The following is a 19,709-nucleotide window of genomic DNA, read 5'->3' as shown; positions in this document are numbered from 1 at the left end:
CTGTATAGAAGTACCCAGTGAGCGACGCGCACACGCGCACACCTCAATTTACTCGCAGTTTTACGCATTCTACGGAACACCACGTTGAATTTATAACTTAATTTTTTAAAACTAAGCTTGCTGAAACTGATAGAATTGTCAATAGAAGGTAAGTAATTTTTAAAACCGATCCGTTGTATCTGCGAAAATTATTTATATGCATGCTGTATCACACCAATATTTGTCGATCATTTTAAATAGTGACCAGTCTTTCACAATAATCCAATATTCGGACTTAGAGAACCTGACACAAAAATATGCTAACTATACAGCACCCTTAAGTACCATTTAAGTTTAGGAAACCTCTCTTAGGTCTTACAGACCTAAGTCAACATTTAAGAATATACGAAGAAAATTTTTTTTACAGAAAACCATTGTACTACCGTTGTTCATCATGATGGTTGAATAATATTCTTGCTCCAGTTTTATCTCTGATTGATGTTGCAGTAAATTCGCTGACTAGTGCTTAAGTTTCACAAAACCACCAGGTGCCCTTTCGATACTCTGAATATATATTTATGTCTCACAAAGCAAATATTTCACTTTGTATCTAAGAAATTGGTACTTAACATTGCGGACTAATTGGCGAACGTATTATCTTCAAATTTGTTCACTGAGTGATGTGTAATTTCTTGTAACCATCAGCGTTTCACGGAAGAGATTATACAACGACATCTCGATGACTGAAAATTTGAATCAGATTGGAACTCCATCGAATTTTTCCGTGAAGGAAACCCAGGTTCGAGCCCCACACTGACAAATTTACAATTGTCGTGGCGTTGTCGTGCCATTGCCTTTTTTTATTATCTGAACAGTTAACTAGTTCCATGTTGACGCAGCTCCATTGATTTCATCTCGATGACCGATTTCAGTACAGAGCATTAAGTCATGTCAATTTCATTAAATTACGTGCCTTGTCACGTAACGTGCTTCTTCAGTATCATTACCCTTCTACTCAGTACTGTAAACGATTTGTATGTAGCGCTAAGAAAACTGAAGTGTCGATGTGATTATTAGATCTACGAGCTCATTTGGCCCGAAACACCACGTCCACAAAGCTGTGCTAAGGCGAGAATTGAATTAAATTCGCTTCACTCACCTCAATCACGTGTACATGGATAATTTTAGCAGGTTTTTTAACTGTTTAAACCTAAATCAGGGCCCGGTAAGTTCCAAGAGCCCGCAATGGATAGCTAAATAATGAGCTTAATTCCACAGTTCGTCATTTTTCAGTTACTGAAGGAAGATAGGGAGGTTAGTATAACGTTCAGTCGAATAGGTCGTTAGGGGCCGCATACAAACTGACAATGGGGAAAAACTTATGTCCTCAAAGAAACCATTTCGAGGTTAGGATCAATTGCTTTAAGGTAAACACACAGTACTTAGTATGTGTAGACGGTGATACGTACACCGCGCTGAGTATATTCGAAATTTAAATGGTGGCAACTCAGACATCTAACATACAGGAGAATAATTTTACAGTAAACAGCAGTAATTTTTAAGCCAGTATTCATGATCACAACTAGCTTTTTTTACAGTAGTCGTTCTTTCATTGGACAAAGTAAAACCACTTATTTTACGCCTACTTTGAGGTATTGTCTGAAATCTTAACTTATTTGACTATCAAACTTCCACTTAAACGTCACACATGTCACTTGTATTATCGCTAATATACGTTTGGCACTTTCACACTATCTGGAAGTTTTACAGAACTAAAACCCTCACTGTTGCTAAATGAGATCCACAAAAGTACTGAGATAATGTGCAACGACTGAAGTTGCTCGGGAACTAAACCTACGCTTCTGAACCTCACTATCCTAGTATTCATGTTGGAAATGTAGTGGAATTTAAGTTTTATAGGAAGGGGGAGCGGACTCGCACGACAGTGTTGGTGTCCAACCTTTGAAGGCGGCGCGGCTACTTGGTGCTGGTGTACTTGGTGACGGCCTTGGTGCCCTCGCTGACGGCGTGCTTGGCCAGCTCGCCCGGCAGCAGCAGGCGCGCCGCCGTCTGGATCTCGCGGCTCGTCACCGTCGACTTGCGGTTGCTCAGCGCCAGCCGCGACGCCTCGTCCGCGATGCGCTCGAACACGTCGTTGACGAAGCTGTTCATTATGCTCATCGCCTTGCTCGATATGCCCGTGTCCGGGTGCACCTGCTTCAGCACCTTGTAGATGTAGATCGCATAGCTCTCCCTCCTCTTCCGGCGGCGCTTCTCTTTCGGAACACTGGCTTTCGGAAGGGCTGAGACCGTTGGCTGTTTAACTGCTACCTTCGGTGGCATAATAGCCGGTATCTCTGGGCGCTGAAAGAAGCGCAGACCTTTTAGCACTTACGGTCACGTACCAGGCAAACTTAGTATCTCTTAACATTACTACTATAGGTATATAAGAATATACAGCCTACAGTTGCAGGTTAATTTTATCATTTACCTAGGTTTCAACGTTAGTAATAACGTCATCTTCAGAACCTGCAAAAAGTTATTATAATGTGCTAGTAAATTATATTAGATATGGTCATCCTACAGAATGCAACGTGTTTATTAGATATGGTCACCCTACAGGATGCAACGTGTAGTACTCACATAAAATATTATTTAAATGTTTGCCGAAAACAAGCCATGTCCTAAGTCAACTTTATAAAACATGATGCATAACCAAAAGGTTTTGTCACTTATTAAACAAGCTGTAGCAATTCACTTTAAGCCCGTCGTATGGGCCTCGTCGTGTGAGTAGAGACTGCCGACCGCGAGGGTTTCGCGGTCTGCCTCACAGAGGGCGGCGCGCATGCGTGAGACGTATAGAATCAAACTCTTACTACGCTCACGTCAGATAACATTCTTGTTACGAATTAATTTTATACTTTACTATTTTAAGTTACAGTATCCAGCATGACTACGTTTTACATTCTACTACAGAGCCTTATGAAGTGACCAACAAATTTCGTATGAACATCTGTAGGAAAGGTTCTATTATTACAGAAACTGTAATGGTCACATGCATTATGAATTATTGTAAACCTAATATACGCTGGAAGCCTTCGAAGTATGCCCTATTTTTTGGATACAGTTGATCGTTCAGTAAATTGCCTCCATCTGTAATTAGGTGTGCACAAATTTGTAGTTCCTCAAGCGTGTCGAGTCTATAGCCAACTTCATGATGTAGTAGCTCTATGTCACGTAAAGGTTTGTGTGTATGAGCCATTTGCACCACATGTTCCGCAAACGGGCTTAAAGTGAATTGCTACAGCTTGTTTATTAGAAGTGAAAACCTTATGGGTATGCATCAAGTTTTATAAAGTTGACTTAGGACATGGCTTGTTTTAGGCAAACATTTAAGTAATATTTTATGTAAGTACTACACGTTGCATCCTGTAGGATGACCATATCTAATATAATTTACTAGCACATAACTTTTTGCAGGTTCTGAAGAACGTTATTACTAACGTTGAAACCTAGGTAATCGATGAATTTAACCTGCAACTATAGGCTGTATATTCTTATGTAAACAATCAGTTGCTGTCGCTGCATAAAAATGTTAAAAACTTTGTCCCTACACAAGCACCAACCTATCTACCGACAAATTGGACATTTCTTGGCGCCTTGGCCAACCGACGGAAGAACTATCTCGACAGCATGTGGTCGGGTGGAACAACCCGAGAACAGACTCCGACCTCCACTTCACCCAACCATTTTTCTTGTGCAGCGCTGCCGTGCCTACCGCCCGACCTAAGTTCGTCTCTTGTCGCTAAACCACTGCAATCGCCGAGTAAAATCGATTGGAGCGTGTGTAGTAGGTTGCAGCGAAATTGGTCGGTCGGCCGAGAAATTGGTGCGTGCGTGGCCTTTATTCTGAAGTCTTTCATTAAGCACAATTTTATTGCGTATCTTATTATCGATTTCTTATTTCATCCATATTTTTGCTTCCATGTTTTAAGGCGCTGCACTTTGGATGATTTTGCTTTAACTTTCATTCGTACCGTTGAACAAGACACAGAAAACAGATTAAATTGTTTACACATGAAGATCAAGTTTTCGTGATTAATAGATGCAAGTTACAACGGACAATGCACTACGTACAAATTCGTTCTGCCTTATGTCAAAAGTGAAAGCTAAATCACAAATAGTGCAAGCCTCACGAACATCGGAGTAAAAATATGGATGACGGGAGAAATGACCAGCAAGATATAAATATGAGTGCTTACGAAACCAGTCAATCCTATACAGCCCTTCACTTTTGTACAAGCTACGTAATCAAGAACAATTCGTCAGCGGTGTATAATATCTGTAGTGACCAGTATCGTTCAATCATACGAATTTTACTCATCGGAGATGTTAATCCCAGGTAGTCACGTTGTTCTAATCGGAGACAGTAACTACGGAAAGAAAGTCAAGTAAGAATCACGTTCCTGCCTACCGTAGACCTCAAGCGACGACCCAGATATGTATCACAGCGATCATGAAAACTCGGACCCACTATGACATCACTGACCAAATTAGAACTGTATATGGAGATGTTAAGAGATGATGTTGAATCTACACACTAACAAAGAGGGTGAAGTACTTCAGTGAAGTGAACAAGTAAGGGTTTCCTCGTATCTCAAAAAAGAGACTATTGCGACAACTCGGTGTTGACAGTGAAGCAGTTCAGACCACACAGCGGCGAATTATGCGAAATGAAGATCCTATTTCGTCAGCACATTAAATTTAGTTGTGAACGTGGCTTAACGGAGATAAAATGAGATTGTGTCAGTTTATCACTTTCTCAGAGGAGTCTCTCTGCCAAAACAGGCATTCATCACTGCCCCTCTTCCACATGTGACACTACCAGATTCCATTAAAAAAACGTTTAACCAAAAGAAATTCCTCTTAGGTTGCTATTATTGCTGATAATTTTTTTCCACTGGCTTAAATTTGTTATCAAATTTCAGCTCGACTCTAAACTTTTAGCAGGTATAAATGTATACTTTAATAGGATCAAATATCAAACCAGGATATGAAGGACCCTCCGTTAGTGTATTTGTGAATGAATACAGGTTTTCCTTAAGTTTTACACAACACAAAGAACACATAGCATGATTCATGCAATACTCATGTTTCCGTCTGCGTCTTTCGTCGTTTTACACACTTACGGAAGACGAAAAGCTTCACGCTTATACCTGTCACAGGAGAAAGGAGAACTATTAACCAAAATTATTTGTTAACTGCTCTTTTTCAGTTAGGAGCAGTATAAACACGCGCTTTAACCTTTTAAGCACTGACTATGGCCAGAGCACAGTTGCGTTTATGTTTTCCGACGCCCAGGGACTTTTAACAGATGTGATGGACGTGCGTTTTGTTGCCTTGTCGGCGCACTAAACGAAGGAGTATATTAACCTCACTACAAGCTAAAGTTTGAAACCCAGTTTCGGAATATGCCCCCTAATCGCTAATCATTGGACCCAGTTTTCTTTCATTCGGACACTTAATTCACGAATCTCTAAACTCAAACTGTACTAACTGAATGAAAAAATTTAATTCTGGCACAATAAATCTAGTGCAGACTGCAGACGGAATTATTGCGCCAAAGTAGAGAAAAACATTTACTCACCTTGAATACTAAATGCAAACACTAAATAGGGAAGTTTCCTTGTGTCTACGATCAAACGTTAACGTCTAGCAAGTCGGAACAGACCACGTTATACAGCGAAGTGACACGTGTAAAGCAAGGTAACGCCACATTCGCCGTATTGATTTCTGTAAACACAAGTGACATCTGTTGTCTAACGCAGGGAGTGAAAGGGAACATGTGACAAACAAGGAGGTCATTTCGAAACTCACCCTCAACTTCGATGTACTCACTATTGTAAATACCAGACGCAGTAGTAGATCTAAATAATGAACTGCACCGCATAACAGTCTTCGAATGTAGATGATGTAGCGCACAAGCGTTCGCAATCATTGGCTCTGAGCACTATGGGACTCAACTGCTGTGGTCATAAGTCTCGCAATCATTCCCAGAAAGTTTTCTTAAATGGTTGTCGGCCGGTGACACATAATCCGCATATTACTTGATTCTCCATTTTCAGACATGCATTTACTGTTGTAATTCTGTTACTGGAATGTTTCACTCTAGTAGGTCATAATAAAGGTCTTTTTCGTACCTTGCGTCTCCTAATACATTTGCTTTTGAACTACATGAGCTACATTTTGAAATACACTTTATTCTCAGTGTGTCAAGTTGTACAGTTTACTGTGGTTTCTTTTTCTTTTCTATAAATGTTGCTGGCAGCTTCAGACACATGTGACATTCCACTTAAGATAAGGGTGCTAGCTGTTGGGAAACAGTGTTGTATAGGTTATGTGGTAAAACAACGATCTTATTCGAGCAAATAAAGAAGGCTAAAGAGTTAAAATATTTCCTTAAAATAGTTTCTTACATGTCAAAGATCTTAATCGGAAAGTATTATTAAGAATTTATGTATTGATTATAGAATACGTCGTAAATTTCTGGGCGTATAGCAATGATATTGCTATTTCCTCATCCAATACATTCGCAGCGGCCCCTCCCGCCGGAGGTTGGAGTACTCCCTCGGGCATGGGTGTGTGTGTTGTTCTTAGCATAAGTTACCTTAAGTAGTGTGTAAGTCTAGAGACCGATCACCTAAGCAGTATGGTCCCTTAGGAATTCACACACACTTGAACATTTGAACATCCGCTGCGAACGTCGCAGCCATCGTCAGAGTGTGTAACTCGCCTTGGCATTCGGTGGTTCTCTCAATAACTATACCGTGGCTTGAACGCCTAGAAACGAAAATAAGAAAGATTTTAATACACGAAGATACGTCCGTTCCACAGCTTATCGAAGTCATTTATTTATAAGGCTTTGATTCTGTATACAATCGATGTTTGAATGTTTTCAGAACAAAGATGCACGTTATATATGCTGCCAACAAAGGCAACCAGATACTGCCAACCTAGGATAGCATTTATTTTTAGACAAAACAGATTCTATTCCAGACGTAATGTTGATCATGTACTCTTGGGTACAGACAAACGAAAGGTCACGTTACACGACTTCATAAACCATCTTAACTCTGTTATCTACAAACAACTTTGTGCACAGAGATACGCATTTATGTCATCATAAGCGCAGCAAAGGCTTAATCACGAAGTTGATATACCTGTTGTATAATTTGATGTGACGAACGTGACTTTTGCTGATGGGCTGAGGAAGTGCGGATACACCGCAATGTGCATGCTCATACGTTATCCTTGTAAGTGCATACTGCTCCATTCCGCTACTTTTATGACGTCACTGAAACTCCACACATTCACTGACATGACGAACAAGGCGAAAACTTGCAACACTCTAACTTCTGTTTCAGTAAATATGGCAGTCTAAATACTGCACATTTGCGTTTAATTCCAAACAGTACCGCATTTATGAGTGTCGTCAATCTGACGTCAATAACTATTTGCTACACGTTTCGTTTCTTTAGATATCTGAGCTTCCGTAGTTTGTAGATTTGTTAACCTTCAAATCTCCACTACACACAGCTAAAGAGTTTTACAGGTAAACGACTTTTATGAGTGATATAACAGGTACAGTTCTGTATTTTAAATTCCTTTTTAGCTGTTCGAGCTGGGATACTTAACTTATCAGCCGAAATGTCGAAGTAATGAAGATACTGATACACACTTGTAAGTTACAGAAATTAAGAAATACCATTCTGAAAGCTAGAACCGCAAATCGAAGGTAATCGTTTTACAAATCTAATTCAACTCATTTATTAACTGTAATATGAGAAATAAAATAAATTTCCACTTGGCACTGTTAATTTGGTAACGATTTACTTTAATTTCATACAGTGCCTTGACTTTAATATCCAACTGATCTAACTGCTTTCGGCTTCCATTAGTCATCTGCAGATCCATTTAGATACGAGTTTAACATGTGTCGAGTTAGTACGTTTTTACGAAGCGAATCTCCATCCATTAAATGGGTGACTTAAGTCGAGCGAGATTACACTGGTTCAGGTTCAAGTCACCACCTTGGACTGATTCTATACCTCTTTCAGTATGGAACTGTAAATCGTACTACGCAAAACACTTCGCGTAACGCTAGGTTCTTTTTGATAACACATGATCTATTTCTTTAATATTAATATTTTCGTACTAATTATTTAATACTTTGGGTTTAAGGCTGAATAAATTTCATGCCGATGCTTTGGGATTTTTTTAAAAATCTGGTACCTGTATAACGTCGCTAAGTGACACAAGATATTACATTACTTTGCCTCCAATGTAACAGAATTACTTCATTTCGTCTACTTCGTTGTCCCCAATTTTGATTACTCACTAATCTCATTTATGCTAGTCATCACTACTATCGCTTTTCTTAAGTTTGCTCTCAGCCCGTAGTGATTACTAATTAGGCTGTTCATTCAAGTGAACCGATTGATCAGTTCTTCCCCACTTTCTCTGACGGCGATGACATTAGCGAATCTTATCACTGATATCGTTTCACCTTGAATTTTAGTCCCAATCCGTCATTGTTTCTTAGATATACAGACTGAACAGGAGGGGCGAAAGCTTGTAACTCTCTTTCACACCCTTTTTAATGTGAGAACTTCGTTTTTGTTGTTTCGTTCTTCTTTGTCCCTCTTGGTTCTCTCACATGTTGTACACATATTATCAACCCCTCACTATAGCTTGCACCTATTTTTTTGAGAATTTCGAGCATCTTGTTCCACTTTACATCGTCGAACACTATTCCTAGGTCGGCATCCTATAAACGGTCATGAACGTTTTAAAGTCTTGCTTCCATTAATCTAGTGCAACGTAAACGTTGCCTCTCTAGTGAGTTTACCTTCCTTTATTCCGTATTGATCTCCATCTAACAAATCTGTAATTTTGTTTTCTGTTCACTCTGCATTATTTTCGTCATTGACTTGGGTATATGAGATGTTAAGCTAATTTTTCAACAGTTCTCGCATTTATGTGCTCTGGCTACTTGTATCTGCGCATTGTGTGGATGATGTGATACTTTTCCGGGAATCCAATCGTATGCCTCCAGTACCTCAGTCTACATACTAATTTGAATAATCGTTTATTTGCCACATGTGATATATTCTAAAGAAATTTTATCCATACCCTCTGCCTTATATGACCGTAAGTCTTCCAAAGCTCTAATGAAATCTTACTCTTCTTATGGATCTCATATCTCTTCCTTATCGACTCCCGTAACTTCTTCTATCATTTCATCAGACAAGCCCTCCCACCCATAGAGGCCTTCAGTGTACTCATTCCAACTATCCGACCTTTTCTGTATATTTAACACGAAAAAATGAAATGATCATATCGCATTGTTGGCCGGGAGGCCCCTTCCGGGGAAGTTCGACCGGCGAGGGCAAGTGTTATTTCAGTCAACACCACACTGGGCGACTTGCATGCCGGTGATGCGGATGAAATAATGATGAGGGCAACACAACACCCAGTCCACGAGCGGAGAAAAATCTCCAACCCGGCCGGGAATCGAACCCGGCCCGCAGCGTGGGAGACAAACACAGGATAAGGGAGATGCAACGGGAAGGAAACATTGTACATTTATTTAATTCTTTTTTTATTTTTTATTTAATTTTAATGTCCCAGAAAAAAAATCACATATGAAAAAGAAAGCAAATAAATATATGGCCAAAGTGACATCCCGCGAAACTACGTAAACTTGGGACTACCCACCGCTTCGGGGGGTTGTGAAACAAACTGCCTAGAAACATCTAAAAGTGCTTTTTGTATTTAGAGCGTCGTCGGCGAGACCACGTAGTGCGATGCGTGTCCCCCAATCCAGCGGATTGCCGACGTTTTCAGTGAGGAGGAGAATACAGCGTCTGGGGAAAATAAAGCGTCCGCCGTGATCGTGGAGTCGTCGGCGCGTCGGAGCAGTGCCATGATGCGTTGTGTCAGCCGCCAAACATCATTTGCCTCACCGCACTGCAGAGAAGGTTCATCGGTATCCTCCATGCCATATACAAGGCAGAGTGGGGAATCTACCATACGAATGTGGTACAGTCGTCGGCGGGTGACTGTCGTGCGGTTGATTAATGTATACCAAGACGATTTCGCTGTTGTGGTGAGGAGAGGGGTATGGACAGCTCACCAAATCTGTCGCCAATCCCTCGTTGGGTATTTAAGTTCGACAACATTGCTGCCTTGATGACGCCTCAAGTATCGATGTATCTCACGGGTACTAGGGACCCTTGTAGAAGGTATCTGTAAATGAACGTAACTAAAGTTAACAAAGAATCGCGCGACGTAAGAAAAAGAATACAATATTGTGCCTACCGCAATCGGCGGTTCAAAGGACGGCGGTAGAATCACTTCCAGGATCGCCGACATGATAGAGTGTTGCCGTTGGTTCCATGTCCGTAGCGTCGCTCTCAGGTATAGAGTTAGAGCCTTGTTCCGCACATTCGTGAGATTAAGTCCTACAAAACGGTGTCGGAGAGTTAAAGTCTCGTATTTAATCTTAGTCAACATCCCTTGGCTGAAATAGTATCCAAAGGCCGCCATTAACCTGTCAGCAATACCATGTGGCATGGGCAGTACCTGTGCCAGGTGCGGCAGTCGCGAGGCCAGATGAAAATTAGTGTACTCCACCATTTGGAGCAGGACGTGGGTTCGGAAGAAATTGTTGAGTACGTGCAGTCGCACGTGCTGGAACAGTCGCCGGTAGCTCGCCGCCTCTGATTGGCGTAGCGATCGGGTGAACAATACTTCTAAGCATGGCAAGATGTCCATCGGCGTAAACGGACTGTGCAGTGCGTACAGCTCCCGTCCGATGTGCATAATCTTGGTCTGATTCACGTTAACCCTGCTACCCGCCGCTAATCCGTACGTTATAAGAAGGGCAACCACCTTACTTCTTTCTGCGATCCGACAAGTACCATGACGTCGTCGGCACATGCACGACACGTAGAGGAACTTGCATGGACTCGAGCGCCTGTAAGAGTCCGTCTAAGAGTCTGCATGAATGATTCGAGAGCTATTGCAAACAGCATCATCGACAAGAGGTATCCTTGCCTAACTGAGCTACAAACAGGAATCGTTCCCTCCTCCCTGCCATAGACTCTCACCGTCGAAGGAGCGCCGCGAAGGAGGCGCATGTGGACGGCAATAAGATCCTGAGGTATCGCCATGCGTCGCATGTTCGAGTCAAGGAAATCATGGTTGATCCTGTCAAGGCGCGATCAAAATCCACTGATACGAACGCCACTGGCGTGAGACCAGCTTCCATCAGGGAAATGATGTCACGGTATTCACCTAGGAGAGAATGGATGTTGCTCTGAACCCCTAGACAAGCCTGGTCTGGTGGTAATGTCTTGGATATTACAGTCTTGAGCCTTGCTGCCAACATTCGCGCAAAGATCTTACAGTCAGTATTGAGCATTGAGAGCGGTAGAAATTATTGGGCGCTGACACTCCCTGCCGAATTCGGTATTGGTATAAGCATTTCCGCCATAAACTGCGACGGGACGTCTGTACCAGGGCTCAATAACTCATCATTGTGACATCATTAAACCCGCAAATTCGCGATAAAATTCGAGTGTCAACCCATCTGGCCCATGGGATTTACGTGCTGCACCCTTCGTGAGTGCCCTCCGTATATCATCTTCCGTTAGGGGTTCCAATAACGCCTCTGCATCCGTATCATCCACCTCCATTGGCATCTGTCGCAAAATTGCTTCTCCTATCCGATTATCCGTCGGCGTCGCAGTGAAAAGGAATCGGTAAGGCTCCAGAAACCCAGCAGAAATGTCCTGTTGTGACGTCAAGAGCCGACCATCACCGTCATGGAGCACTGTGATCAAGGATAGGGGATTACGAGCATGTCCCTTGGACACATGATGCTGGCCACAGACACGTACGTCATAGGTAACTGCGTGCGAACTTCTCGCTGTGACGCTTCTCCATATGGTAGATGCATGATGCGGTGTTGGAAGCACTCCGAGTATTTATGGCATTCTCTACCATAACCAGAGCGTGGCTGGCCATCGTAAATCACAGTATATAAATAAAAAGGGATATGTTTGTAAGGACGATCCGCACCTGTCGGACGCCGTTTAGCACGGGCCAGGTGGTAAAACTCGCCCAGCGTTCAGGTGTATGACTGAGTACCGTTCCTTATGGTCGCTGCGAGTCAATAACCATCGCTTCTGGTGCCTCAAACGGCAGTTCAAATATACGAATAACCCTCACACCCAAGCCTGAAAATGGTTCAAATGGCTCTGAGCACTATGGGACTTAACATCTATGGTCATCAGTCCCCTAGAACTTAGAACTACTTAAATCTAACTAACCTAAGGACAGCACACAACACCCAGTCATCACGAGGCAGAGAAAATCCCTGACCCCGCCGGGAATCGAACCCGGGAACCCGGGCGTGGGAAGCGAGAACGCTACCCCACGACCACGAGCTGCGGACACACCCAAGCCTGAAGGAGCTATTTTACATCGCTGATATGACCATCAGAGCATCAAAATTTAAATCTTCTTTGAGCAGCGGCGAGAGTTCTTTCTTTCACACGCAGCTTTGCCGGTCATATTGACGCACATGGTACTACTTACAATGGGTAAGTGTATTCCAGTTAGGTCTGTAGCAGGTAAACGAACTTCTTACCTCAAAAAACGCTCTGATTCGAAAGCCCTGGGTCTGACATATTCGTTGTCAAACGTAAATTGGACCATGGTCTTGACCACATATTGGTAGGAGGGGATTTTAACTGTGTTCTCACACCGAAGGATCAAACTCGTAATGATCAAACTCCTACTTTCAGCTCCTGATACGCATTGAACACAATCTGCCGAGACATGGCACTAAGGGACACGTGGGAAAAGATCTATGGGCAGAGAGAATTATCACATTTCTTATATACTAGCCACTCGGCAGGCTGTTTCTGACGGACTAAGAGATCACGTGTTGGCTGTTGAACGTTGGCCCACAAGCTTTTGCGGATCACTTTGCATACTTCTGCACGCTAAACTTCTCACGGCAGTGGGTCAGGCGGTGTCGTAGTTCGTGGGAACTTAATTCATCCTTATTGGTGGATCCTGAATGTCGACAGCGGATCGAAGAAACATGGCAGACATGCACTCGCCGCCTGTCGATGCACCATACGGCTCTTCATTTGAGGCTGAAATGCGCAAAACCGGCGGTACGAAGAGCTCTCACAACACATGGCAAGGAAAAAGCGCAAGGTTAGCAGACTTAAAAACCGAAATGGCTAATTTAAAAACCGAAACGGCGAATTTAAAAACAGAATCAAGTGCAGGGTTGGAAGATTTAAAAACAGAAACAAATGCAAGGTTAGCCATCACAAATGCTGCTTTAATTGGTCTCAAATTTGAAACAAATGCTGGGTCTCAAAGGTTCGCAAATATCAGTAAAAGTTGCGAACGGAAGTTAATGAACATTTTATTGAAATCCGGAAAGAGGCGAGAGACTCGCGCGAACTAATTCAGTCACTTATGGGCGATTACAAATATTTGCGTACTGACATTGACCGGGTGCAGGATGCAGTGTCAACCAAAGAGCTGATAATTTAGCACGTAAGGAGTGTGGTAAGGCGAAACAAACCGTGGAATACCTCAATGTCAGAAAACGTATCAACCGAGCCGCGTTAAAAAGATTCGATACACGCATTGTAAACATCGTCTCGAAAAATAAGCAGCAGTATGAACCTATGTAAATTCGTGTACTTCTTTGACAATAATTCTGAAATTCAACAAATACAGTACAGCTAAACACCAATGTGCTTTATCCTAGAATAAGGGACCACTCCTAACGCCAATCACTGATTCTAGAGGCCCTAACGCACTTCCAGGATGTCTCTGCTGAAGTCTGACAAACGTGAAAAGGAGTGGAGCGTCAGAAGTTTAATTTCCACATTATATGGTCTTCAGTCCTGAGACTGGTTTGATGCAGCTCTCCATGCTGCTCTATCCTGTGCAAGCTTCTTCATCTCCCAGTACCTACTGCTGCCTACATCCTTCTGAATCTGCTTAGTGTATTCATCTCTTGGTCTCCCTCTACGATTTTTACCCTCCACACTGCCTTCCAGTACTAAATTGGTGATCCCTTGATGCCTCAGAACATGCCCTACCAACCGATCCCCTCTTTTATTCAAGTTGTGCCACAAACTCCTCTTCTCCCCAATTCTATTCAATACCTCCTCATTAGTTATGTGATCTAGCCATCTAATCTTCAGCATTCTTCTGTAACACCACATTTCGAAATCTTCTATTCTCTTCTTGTCTAAACTATTTATAGTCCATGTTTGACTTCCATACATGGCTACACACCATACAAATACTTTCAGGAACGACTTCCGGACACTTAAATCTATACTCGATGTTAACAAATTTCTCTTCTTCAGAAACGCTTTCCTTGCCATTGCTAGTCTATATCTTATATCCGCTCTACTTCGACCATCATCAGTTATTTTGCTCCCCAAATATCAAAACTCATGTACTTCTTTAAGTGTCTCATTTCCTAATCTAATTCCCTCAGCATCACCCGACTTAATTCGACAACATTCCATTATCCTCGTTTTGCTTTTGTTGATGTTCATCTTATACCCTCCTTTCAAGACACTGTCCATTCCGTTCAACTGCTCTTCCAAGTCCTTTGCTGTCTCTGACAGATTTACAATGTCATCGGCGGACCTCAAAGTTTTTATTTCTTCTCCGTGGATTTTAATACCTACTCCGAATTTTTCTTTTGTTTCCTTTACTGCTTGCTCACTATCCAGATTGAATAACATCGGGGAGAGGCTACAACCCTGTCTCCCTCCCTTCCAAACCCTTGCTTCTCTTTCATGCCACTCGACTCTTATAACTGCCATCTGGTTTCTGTACAAATTGTAAATAGCCTTTCGCTCCCTGTATTTTACCCCTGCCACCTTTAGAATTAGAAAGAGAGTATTCCAGTCAACATTGTCAAAAGCTTTCTCTAAGTCTAGAAATGGTAGAAACGTAGGTTTCCCTTTCCTAAATCTTTCTTCTAAGATAAGTCGTAGGGTCAGTATTGCCTCACGTGTTCCAACATTTCTACGGAATCCGAACTGATCTTCCCCGAGGTCGGCTTCTAATAGTTTTTCCATTCGTCTGCAAAAAATTCGCGTTAGTATTTTGCAGCTGTGACTTATTAAACTGATAATTCTGTAATTTTCATATCTGTCAACACCTGCTTTCTTTGGGATTGGAATTATTATATTCTTCTTGAAGTCTGAGGGAATTTCGTCTGTTTCATACATCTTGCTCACCAGACGGTAGAGTTTTGTCAGGACTGGCTCTCCCAAGGCTATCAGTAGTTCTCATGGAATGTTGTCCACTCCCGGGGCCTTGTTTCGACTCAGGTCTTTCAGTGCCCTGTCGAACTCTTCACGCAGTATCGTATCTCCCATTTCATCTTCATCTACACCCTCTTCCATTTTTATAATATTGTCCTCAAGAACATCGCCCTTGTATAGACCCTCTATATACTCCTTCCACCTTTCTGCTTTCCCTTCTTTGCTTAGAATTGGGTTTCCATCTGAGCTCTTGATATTCATGCAAGTGGTTCTCTTTTCTTCAAAGGTCTCTTTAATTTTCCTGTAGGCAGTATCTATCTTACTCCTCGTGAGATAAGCCTCTCCATCCTTACATTTGTCCTCTAGCCATCCCTGCGTAGCAATTTAGCACTTCCTGTCGATCTCATTTTTGAGACGTTTGTATTCCTTTTTGCCTGCTTCATTCACTGCATTTTTGTATTTTCTCCTTTCATCAATTTACTAGATAACTATGTACCATATTTATGTTCCAGGTTACAAAGTTTGTCAGTGTGACGACCACCTGCATCCACGACAGCCTGGAACCGCCTCGAATATTGCTCTACTGCTACCCGAAACAACAGCGGACCATGAAGTCCTCAGCTGTCGTGACACGCAGCTTGTGCCCTGTCTGAAGATCGGACATCGCGACCATCATTCTCAGCCATGGCAACAGTAGCTTCTACAACAATCTGTGGCGCAACTTGCCGTCGGTGTCTCCCAGGAGCAATTCCCAAATCGCCAATTAATTCGAACTTCCGAATCGTGTTCACCAACCCCAGTGCAGAAAGAGGACCTCTCCGCATTCCCTTGAGGCGCCGATACTCGCGAAGAGCAGCAACACCGTTGCCGTTGCTTTACGAGTAAAGCCCAGTTAACATAGTACAGTCCAATGCTTACTGACTGCAAACGTAATGCACACTGAAGCTTGTGTTTGAACCCTAGCTCACCGTCCCAGTACCACTGCCTAACGGCAAGTCTTCACACTAACATTACTACAGCGCAAACGCTGCGGAGCACAGTCTAACAGATACCCCTATGAAGCTTGGTATCAATATGGTAAACATTTTTCCATCTTCACTGGCTCACGTAGCGAATATTTCATTACAACCACGTTGTGTTTTTGCCACAACAGTGCACTAACGTAACGGGTCGTTTTAATTTGTCATCAAATTTGTGATCAGTTTAGTACGATTACAAACATATCAATACAGCGTTATTTTGCTGACACGAAAGTAAGAGTGAACGTGTTATTTTTTTGTATTTTTTGTCCTACTGCTAGTTCATTTGATACATTATGAATAAATTGGAGTTGCTAAAGCTTGTGCTCACTTAACTTACATTTTTTATGAGAAGTGTTTTAAAAAAATTGTTTCCTTTGTTTTTGTATGTTTAAATTAAATTACTTTGTAGGGGTAATTTCAAATGATTTCTGTATCCAGGTTGTTCACTTAATAACGGATGTTCAGGGCCACAAACAGTCCAGATAATAGGCTGTATTCATGACGGTTCTCCAGCCGGAACACATCGTAAGCTGGACACAATATTTCGGGGCGGTCCACCATCTCCAGGTGAGTAGGCCGCCGCACTATCTCGCCGGAACTACAGTCCAGATAATAGATCGATTGCAACAGTGATTTTTTTGGGTGAGTGACACAATCAAATGTGTAACACTGTACTGCAACAAGTGAAATTTTCGACACACAAGTAGTGGTAATCTCGCGATATTTAATTTCTAGGCAGCTTATCGTCATTTAATACGGTCTTTATTTGTTTACTCTAACTGCAGATTAAGCCAATTCACAATAAATATTTCGAAATTAATATGTGAATGACTTTATAGGTTGTTTAATAGCTTTTATAGTCTTTGTCCACCATTGCTAATGATTTTTATTCAACAATTTAAGCAGTGACGTATTGTAGTGATGTAAAATAGAGAAAAGAAATTAAAAAAAAATATTACTCATAAATTTCATTGCATTTAAAGTACACAGGAGCCTAAGGCTAATCAGTAAACATTTTTTGTGTGTCTTACCAGGAGAAGTCGTAGCTATGTGGAAAGTGGCGCCTGCCCAGCCACGCGATGACTGGGTGTTGTGTGATGTCCTTAGGTTAGTTAGGTTTAAGTAGTTCTAAGTTCTAGGGGACTGATGACCATAGATGTTAAGTCCCATAGTGCTCAGAGCCATTTGAACCATTTTTGAACCCAGCCACGCATAGAGTTAGGGTATAGGCTGCTGCTAAATACCCCTGTGGCCAGATCAATTTCTTCGTGGTGGCTTGAGAGCCACAGCTTCTGATATTGAAACCACAATAACCGATTCCTGATGCGTAACCTTTCAATTTTAGTACATTTGTTGGATATGTTTGCGAAAATTGTAGAAGCAAACATTAAGAAGCGTAGCAACACTCACTCGAGTTTTCGGGAGGTTTTGAATACCGCGTTAAAAGAGTATACTGTTCCATTTAAAAAACCATACTTGCTCCGGTGTTTCTGTTGATGTGGACGTTAAGAATATTACCGATGCAACAAAATTACGTGTCCCCCTGTGTACTACCATCATTTACCCGAAACGCCGTTTCGATATCTTTAACAGTTTGCGGCATGAAAGGGATCCAACATTTAGTTACCCAGCCTGTATATGTCATTCTGTGTATGTCTGATTACATTCCGGTTCGCGATATAACGACAAACAACGCAAGGGCTCTGAGGCAAAGGGGTCTGCATGCTCTTGTAGTTTTGTGAAAACTGAAGTTAAATTTTACAAAGTTTCAAAAATGCCTGATTCCAAAATGGAATTACAAATGTTTTGTGTATCTTGATCACAAAAATACTTGGTAGCATTTTTTTTTGCATGTTGGAATAACATGTTTATAAAAATTATTAGTTTTTTGTCACAATTCGTAGAAGTCTGTATGCACTTGTATGCCTTTGCTTCCAGAATATTATGAATTATGTTTAGTCTATAATGCTGTAGTATTGGTTTTTATCGGTTCAGTTATCATAGGATTGCTATTTAGAGCTATAGCAACACATTCATTAGTGCTATATGAAAAATGTGCCTCTTGCGCCTTTCAGTGGTGAAAAAATAAGAAAGAATACTGTTTGATCCATTATCCCATTATTGAAAATATTTCGCACCGCCTAGTTCACTTCCCTCTTCACGTGTATCTTTTAAAAGGCTACTCAGGTAATATACAACATTAAAAATCGCTATAACCTGACACGAATACAATGCATTTTGGTCATACTGCGTTTAAAATAGTGCTACAAAATAAGGAACACTGATTCCACGAAGTCTTTCTCATTAACCTGTGTAAGTTCTTCAAGTGAGTCATCTGTAATTGTTCTTTTTCGGTGTCCTTGTTCATGCGGAATACAGTGGAAGAATTCTTAACAGATAGACAGGATAAATGGAAACAAGTCAAAGAGTTTTATACGCAAAAAGCTTAAGCTCTGGATATGTGTTGCACATAGGTGGAAAGATGATATTCGTGGGAGTTTTGCCTTTCCTGCCAGCTTTAGTTGGACACAAGCGCACTTGTATCTCTATGGTGCCAACTGTTTCATAACATCTTGTAATTAGTTTTCTTTTCGTTGTTCACCAGGGAGCAGCACAGAGTGGGATTTCACTTTTATGCGTTTTCCAAGGCAATTTAATATACTTTACCACACTATAAATGCACTGATCTCATTTTTCTAGAAAATGTCACATGACCGCTTTTCTTCCGATTTCCTAAGTTATGAGTCTACAATACTGGCCATTAAAATTTCTGCACCAGGAAGATGACGTGCTACAGACGCGAAATTTAACCGACAGGAAGAAGATGCTGTGGTATGCAAATGATTAGGTTTTCAGAGCATTCATACAATGTCGGCGCCGGTGGTGACACCTACAACGTGCTGACAAGAGGAAAGTTTCCAACCGATTTCTCATACACAAACAGCAGTTGACCGGCGTTGGCTGGTGAAACGTTGTTGTGGTGCCTCGTGTAAGGAGGAGAAATGCGTACCATCACGTTTCCGACTTTGATAAAGGTCGGATTGTAGCCTATCGCGATTGCGGTTGATCGTATCGCGACATTGCTGCTCGCGTTGGTCGAGATACAATGACTGTTAGCCGAACATGGAATCGGTGGGTTCAGGAGGGTAATACGGAACACCGTGCTGGGCCCCATCGGCCTCGTATCACTAGCAGTCGAGATGACAGGCATCTTACCCGCATGGCTGTAACCGATCGTGCAGCCACGTCTCGATCCCTGAGTCAACAGATGGGGACGTTTGCAAGACAACAACCATCTGCACCAACAGTTCGACGGCATTTG

At 41.9% G+C, this 19,709-nt stretch overlaps 1 protein-coding gene across 1 annotated transcript; it reads right to left on the bottom strand.

Annotated features, from left to right (window-relative positions):
- Positions 1-1,586: 1,586 nt before the first annotated feature.
- Positions 1,587-5,727, bottom strand: LOC126147405 (late histone H2B.L4-like). The gene is made up of 2 exons (XM_049915691.1): positions 5,627-5,727; positions 1,587-2,343 (listed from the first exon to the last, which is right to left on the bottom strand). The coding sequence occupies exon 2, from the start codon at positions 2,320-2,322 to the stop codon at positions 1,957-1,959; it is 366 nt and encodes a 121-aa protein (XP_049771648.1). The 5' UTR covers positions 2,323-2,343; positions 5,627-5,727; the 3' UTR covers positions 1,587-1,956.
- Between the last annotated feature and the right edge of the window lie 13,982 nt (positions 5,728-19,709).

Source organism: Schistocerca cancellata, chromosome 2 (assembly GCF_023864275.1).
Source record: "Schistocerca cancellata isolate TAMUIC-IGC-003103 chromosome 2, iqSchCanc2.1, whole genome shotgun sequence".
In the NCBI taxonomy this organism is placed as follows: Eukaryota; Metazoa; Arthropoda; class Insecta; order Orthoptera; family Acrididae; genus Schistocerca; species Schistocerca cancellata.
Note: the sequence above shows the minus strand (reverse complement) of the source record. Positions and strands in the feature narration are given on the sequence as shown.